General features: G+C 38.1%; 1 protein-coding gene across 1 annotated transcript in view; it reads left to right on the top strand.

Moving 5' to 3' along the window:
• The window catches only part of synpra (synaptoporin a), a 29,935-nt gene that overhangs the window by 19,740 nt on the left and 2,695 nt on the right, over positions 1–7,500 (top strand). Inside the window, exons 4-6 of the mRNA XM_061875263.1 lie at positions 1,925–2,123; positions 3,921–4,112; positions 7,414–7,500. The exon at positions 7,414–7,500 is cut by the window's right edge and continues 2,695 nt beyond it. Coding sequence (XP_061731247.1) covers positions 1,925–2,123; positions 3,921–4,112; positions 7,414–7,500 — 478 coding nt within the window. The remainder of the gene's footprint in view (positions 1–1,924; positions 2,124–3,920; positions 4,113–7,413) is intronic.

Genomic DNA, 7,500 nt, shown 5'->3' with positions numbered 1-7,500 from the left:
CGCATTCACGGGGAGAACATGCAAACTCCACACAGAAAGATCCCGAGCCTGGATTTGAACCCAGGACTGCAGGAGTTTCGTATTGTGAGGCATATGTATATATATATATATATGTATATGTATATATATATATATATGTATATATATGTATATATATATGTATATGTATATATATGTATATGTATATATATATATATATATATATATGTATATATATATGTATATATATATGTATATATATGTATATATATATGTATAAACAATCCGTCATGAATGAGTATATCTGTTCGGCCACCGTGTTCAATGGAGAAATCAGATCTACAAAATTTTCAGGCAGCTTACCCCTTCCCCTTCGAGCTTTCCTGGATGAAAACTGAAATTCTTTTTTCCAATCATTTTGGAACTTGCAAGCGTACTTCTTCGTCTTACTCGTCATCGCCATGTCTCTTCTTCGTTCTTCTGCTACGTCTCCAATATGCCTTTGGACATTACTACTTGCCGTCGTTTTGAAGCAATGCATGATGGGAATCCGGTGTATTAACGTGCCGGTTGGAATAAACAAACACTGAGATATAGCTCAATTCCTGCCTACGTTATGGGTTATAGATAAACCTATGGATAACGGAGACATATATAAATCTCCTTTTCACGCCCCCAATATTGTTGTCCGGGTCGAATTTGGGCGAAATTCAGGAGAATGGTTCGGGAGGAGCACTGAAATTCGTGAGTCTCCCGGGAAAATGGGGAGGGTTGGCAAGTATGGTTATCATACAGGTTACGGATTAAAAATCAAGTATTGTTGACGGTTTTTGAATGCATTTTTAAAAAGTGACAGACTCGAGCCGTCGTCTTGCGGGTTCCATGGACCACCAAGGAAGGACATGCCTTTTGAGCAGGTGTAGACTTCTTTTATTTTTCTATAAAACAAAAAAGGCTTTTGCGTGTTGCCTTTCAGCCTTCCTGTTTGTCTGCGTCTGCCTCTCGCTCTCGCTCTCTTCCGGGTTGCACGCGCTGCTGCTCGTGTTGTCTGCTCTCTCTCGTTCCTTCCTCGTTTGGGTTGCACCATCACCAGCCCCATTCTCTCTTCCTTCTCCCCTTTTATACAGCGAAAGGAGATATCTTCATTGTGTACAGGTGCGCGATCCACACACCTGATCTTGTTTGTGGCGTCTCTACCGGCACGCCCCGCCTCTCCGCTCGCTCGCCATCCCCGCCTCCTCGTCGCCAGCTCCAGCGTGCCCTGCCTCTCTGTCGGACCATCGGCTACGCCTCTCCACAGTGATTTAGAAGCAGATTGAATTGCCTGAATCGGGTATAGCTCGGTTGGTAGATTGGTCGTGCCAGCAACTTGAGGGTTCCAGGTTCGATCCCCGCTTCCGCCATCCTTGGGCAAGACTCTTTACGCACCCTGCTCCCAGTGCCACCCACACTGGTTTAAATACAACTTAGATATTGGGTTTCACTATGTAAAAATGCTTTAAGTCACTAGAGAAAAGCGCTATATAAATCTAACTCAATTCACTCCCATTAGCTGCATTGCTTGCCACCAAAGAACAAGCCGATTATTTACATGTTAGACTACAAAAAGACACATTTTGTCTTCTTGTCCCTCATAAGGATTGGGAACAATGGACAAAATATGAATAAAAAAGTGCAGTTTTCCTTTTTCCATGCAAAAAAATAGTGTTACTAAATGCTATGTATTTTTAATTTTTATTTTGAAAATGAAATATATAAAAACGGCCCTGCTTCCTTTGATTTTCCTTTTAATTTTGCAGTGTAAATTGTTCAGATACATCCGTGCTCGAGGTCCAAGATATATATCAACTGAAAAGAAGTATTGACAACTTGACTTTACGTGAGCTGTTTGTCCACTTGTCTTATTCGCGTGGGACCACTGTGTTGTGTGTGTGTTTGGTGTCAGGCTGCACCAGGTGTCCTTTGAAGTCCCCACGTGTGAGGACGTGAGAAAGGAGCGCCTCTTTCTCAGTGGAGACTATTCATCCTCTGCCGAGTTCTTCGTCACAATTGCGGTCTTCGCTTTCCTCTACTCCTTCCTTGCAACTGTGGTCTACATCTTCTTTCAAAACAAGTACCACGAAAACAACCGGGGGCCACTAATCGTGAGTACCTTTATGTTTTGATATAAAGTACTATATATATATATATATATATATATATATTCATATATTCACATATATATATATACATATGTATATATATATATATTCATATGTATTTGTATATATAAACGTATATATATATATATATATATATAATATACACACACACACACACACTTATATATACATGTATATGTATGAATATATGTATTAATATATATATATATATGTAGGTGTATATATGTATATAAATGTATGTATACATATAAACATACATATGTGTATACATACATATACATATACATATCTATACACATACATAAATGTATATATGTATACATATATAAACATATTTATAAATGTATGTCTTTATTAAATGGTCCCTAGTGTGTGAATGTGAGTGTGAATGTTGTCTGTCTGTCTGTGTTGGCCCTGCGATGAGGTGGCGACCTGTCCAGGGTGTACCCCGCCTTCCGCCCGATTGTAGCTGAGATAGGCGCCAGCGACCCCTCCGCGACCCCAAAAGGGAATAAGCGGTAGAAAATGGATGGATGGATATATATATATATATATATATATATATATATATATATATATATATATATAAAATGTATGTATATATATGTATGTATGTATGTATGTATATATATACGTATATATGTATATATGTATGTATATATATATGTATATGTATGTATATATATATATATATGTATATATATATGTATATATATATGTATGTATATATATATGTATATATGTATATATATATATATATGTATGTATATATATATATATATATATATATATATATATATGTAAAATCCCCTGAAGAGCAGAGTAACCTGCGAAACCTAATATTCTTATATATATATATATATATATATATATAAATATATAAATATATAAATATTCATATATACATATATATATATATATATATATATACATACATATATATATATATATATATATATATATATATATATATATATATATATATATATATATATACATATATATATATATATATATATATATATATATATATATATATATATATAAATACACACACATGTATTTATCCATCTATCCATTTTCTACTGCTTGTCCCTTTCAGGGTCGCTGGAGCCTATCACAATTATATATACACGTATGTGTTTAAATATTTTTTTCATATAGATACATATATGATATACAAATGTGGCAACACCTTGATTATTGTCTAGGTTATGGAATGTAAATGAAGTATTGTTGACAGTTTTTAAATGTATTTATAAAGTGATTTAAAAGTAGAATTGATTGCTCCCATTAGTTGCAATGCGTTGCTCATAAGGAGACGATTTTTACATGTTAGAAAGCGAAAAAATACATATATCTTTTGTCTTCTTGATTCTCATGATTTTTAACGATAGTTCCAAAAATAGTGTCGTTCTCCTTTGATCAGAATCGAAAATGGAATCAAAAACATTTCACAATTTCCACCCTGAGGGCAAATTTCCCCAACACAGGGTAAATACTCGGGATCCAGCACCATCCTCTCAGACTAGAGCTCTCCTACCTGGTCTGTGAGCATGAATTGATGACGTCTACTCAAATGTGAGGCGAATATTCTCCTAAAACAAATCCCAACCGTCCAGTTGCCATGAATTCAATGCTCTGAGACTACAACGACCAGTATTGAATCCGGTCCAGACACAGACCATCTTAGACCTCTTGGGAACACATCCCTCAAGACTATAATGTCTGACTCACCGATGTCTGTACTTCTATCTCTTCCCTCTCGCACGTCCTTAGGATTTCGTTGCAACGGTCGTGTTCTCCTTCATGTGGCTCGTCAGCTCCTCTGCGTGGGCCAAAGCTCTGTCTGATGTCAAGGTCGCTACGGATCCGGATGAGGTTCAGCTCCTCTTCGCGGCCTGCAAAGTGCAGACCAATAAATGTGGCTCAGTACTGGAACCACGCTGGTCTGGACTCAACACCTCAGTGGTAAGGGAAAAGTTTTAAAAAGTAAAATGTCCTCCTCCAAAGTGGATCTAACGTAATAGTGAGAGTCCAGTCCATAGTGGATCTAACATAATAGTGTGAGAGTCCAGTCTAATGTGGATCTAACATAATAGTGTGAGAGTCCAGTCCATAGTGGATCTGACATAATAGTGTGAGAGTCTAGTCCATAGTGGATCTAACATAATAGTGAGAGTCCTGTCCATAGTGGATCTAACATAATAGTGTGAGAGTCCAGTCTAATGTGGATCTAACATAATAGTGAGAGTCCAGTCCATAGTGGATCTGACATAATAGTGTGAGAGTCTAGTCCATAGTGGATCTAACATAATAGTGAGAGTCCTGTCCATAGTGGATCTAACATCACAGTGAGAGTCCAGTCAATGGGGGATCTAACATAATATTGTGAGAGTCCAGTCCATAGTGGATCTAGCATAATATTGTGAGAGTACAGTCCATAGTGGATCTAACATAATAGTGAGAGACCAGTTCATAGTGGATCTAACGTAATAGTGAGAGTCCAGTCCATAGTGGATCTAACATAATAGTGTGAGGGTCCAGTCCATAGTGGATCTAACATAATAGTGAGAGTCCGGTCCATAGTGGATCTAGCGAAATATTGTGAGAGTCTAGTCCATAGTGGATCTAGCGTAAAATTGTGAGAGTCCAGTCCATAGTGGATCTAACATAATAGTGAGAGACCAGTTCATAGTGGATCTAACGTAATAGTGAGAGTCCAGTCCATAGTGGATCTAACATAATAGTGTGAGGGTCCAGTCCATAGTGGATCTAACATAATAGTGAGAGTCCGGTCCATAGTGGATCTAGCGAAATATTGTGAGAGTCTAGTCCTTAGTGGATCTAGCGTAAAATTGTGAGAGTCCAGTCCATAGTGGATTGAACATAATAGTGTGAAAGTCCAGTCCATAGTGGATTTAACATAATAGTGAGATTCCAGTCCATAGTGGATCTAACATAATAGTGTGAGAGTCTAGTCCATAGTGGATCTAACATAATAGTGTGAGAGTCTAGTCCATAGTGGATCCAACATAATAGTGAGAGTCCAGTCCATAGTGGATCTAGCGTAATATTGTGAGAGTCCAGTCCATAGTGGGTCTAACATAATATTGTGAGAGTCCAGTCCATAGTGGATCTAGGGTAATATTGTGAGAGTCCAGTCCATAGTGAATTTAACATAATAGTGAGAGTCCAGTCCATAGTGGATCAACATAATAGTGAGAGTCCAGTCCATAGTGGATCTAACATAAGTTAGTCCAGTCCATAGTGGATCTAACATAATAGTGAGAGTCCAGTCCATAGTGGATCTAACATAATAGTGATAGTCCAGTCCATAGTGGATCCAACATAATAGTGTGAGAGTCCAGTCCATAGTGGATCTAACATAATAGTGAGAGTCCAGTCCATAGTGGATCTAACATGATATTGTGAGAGTCCAGTCCATACTGGATCTAACATAATAGTGAGAGTCCAGTCCATAGTGGATCTAACATGATATTGTGAGAGTCCAGTCCATAGTGGATCTAACATTATAGTGAGAGTCCAGTCCATAGTGGATCTAGCGTAATATTGTGAGAGTCTAGTCCAAAGTGGATCTAACATAATAGTGAGAGTCCAGTCCATAGTGGATCTAACATGATATTTTGAGAGTCCAGTCCATAGTGGATCTAACATAATAGTGAGAGTCCAGTCCATAGTGGATCTAACATAATAGTGAGAGTCCAGTCCATAGTGGATCTAGCGTAATATTGTGAGAGTCTAGTCCATAGTGGATCTAACATAATAGTGAGAGTCCAATCCATAGTGGATCTACCATAATAGTGTGAGAGTCCAGTCCATAGTGGATCTAACATAATAGTGAGAGTCCAGTCCATAATGGATCCAACATATTAGTGAGAGTCCAGTCCATAGTGGATCTAACATAATAGTGAGAGTCCAGTCCATAGTGGATCTAACATAATAGTGTGAGAGTCCAGTCCATAGTGGATCTAGCATAATATTGAGAGTACAGTCCATAGTGGATCTAACATAATATTGTGAGAGTCCAGTCCATAGTGGATCCAACATAATAGTGAGAGTCAAGTCCATAGTGGATCTAACACAATCGTGAGAGTCCAATCCATAGTGGATCCAACATAATTGTGAGAGTCCAGTCCATAGTGGATCTAACATAATAGTGAGAGTCCAGTCCATAGTGGATCTAACATAATAGTGAGAGTCCAGTCCATAGTGGATCTAGCGTAATAGTGAGAGTCCAGTCCATAGTGGATCTACCATAATAGTGTGAGAGTCCAGTCCATAGTGGATCTAGCATAATATTGTGAGAGTACAGTCCATAGTGGATCTAACATAATAGTGAGAGTCCAGTCCATAATGGATCCAACATATTAGTGAAAGTCCAGTCCATAGTAGATCTAACATAATAGTGTGAGAGTCCAGTCCATAGTGGATCTAGCATAATATTGAGAGTACAGTCCATAGTGGATCTAACATAATATTGTGAGAGTCCAATCCATAGTGGATCTAACACAATCGTGAGAGTCCAATCCATAGTGGATCCAACATAATTGTGAGAGTCCAGTCCATAGTGGATCTAACATAATAGTGAGAGTCCAGTCCATAGTGGATCTAGCGTAATATTGTGAGAGTCCAGTCCATAGTGGATTGAACATAATATTGTGAGAGTCCAGTCCGTAGTGGATCTAACATAATAGTGAGAGTCCAGTCCATAGTGGATCTAACATAATAGTGAAAGTCCAGTCCATAGTGGATCTAACATAAAAGTGAGAGTCCAGTCCATAGTGGATCCAAGATAATAGTGAGAGTCCAGTCCATAGTGGATCTAACATAAAAGTGAGAGTCCAGTCCATAGTGGATCTAACATAAAAGTGAGAGTCCAGTCCATAGTGGATCCAAGATAATTGTGAGAGTCCAGTTCATAGTGGATCTAACATAATAGTGAGAGTCCAGTCCATAGTGGATCTAACATAAAAGTGAGAGTCCAGTTCATAGTGGATCTAACATAATAGTGAGAGTCCAGTCCATAATTTGTTCTTCCATTGCAATAATAAACATGTTTAATGTACCTTAAGATTTTTTTGTTAAAATGAAGCCAATAATGCCATTTTTTGTAGTGCCCCTTATTTAGAAAAGTACCAAAAAGTATCGAAATACATTTTGGTACCGGTACCAAAATATTGGTGTCGAGACAACTGTAGCGTGCGCTGTAGACCAGATCCTAACTGTGTTCTCTCATACCTCTCTCCAGGTCTTTGGGTTCCTCAATTTCGTCCTCTGGGCGGGGAACATCTGGTTTGTCTTCAAGGAGACTGGTTGGCACAAGAATGCCGCCAGG

The sequence above is a fragment of the Nerophis ophidion genome, linkage group LG16 (genome assembly GCF_033978795.1).
Source record: "Nerophis ophidion isolate RoL-2023_Sa linkage group LG16, RoL_Noph_v1.0, whole genome shotgun sequence".
In the NCBI taxonomy this organism is placed as follows: domain Eukaryota; kingdom Metazoa; phylum Chordata; class Actinopteri; order Syngnathiformes; family Syngnathidae; genus Nerophis; species Nerophis ophidion.
This window is presented reverse-complemented; position numbering and strand designations above follow the sequence as displayed.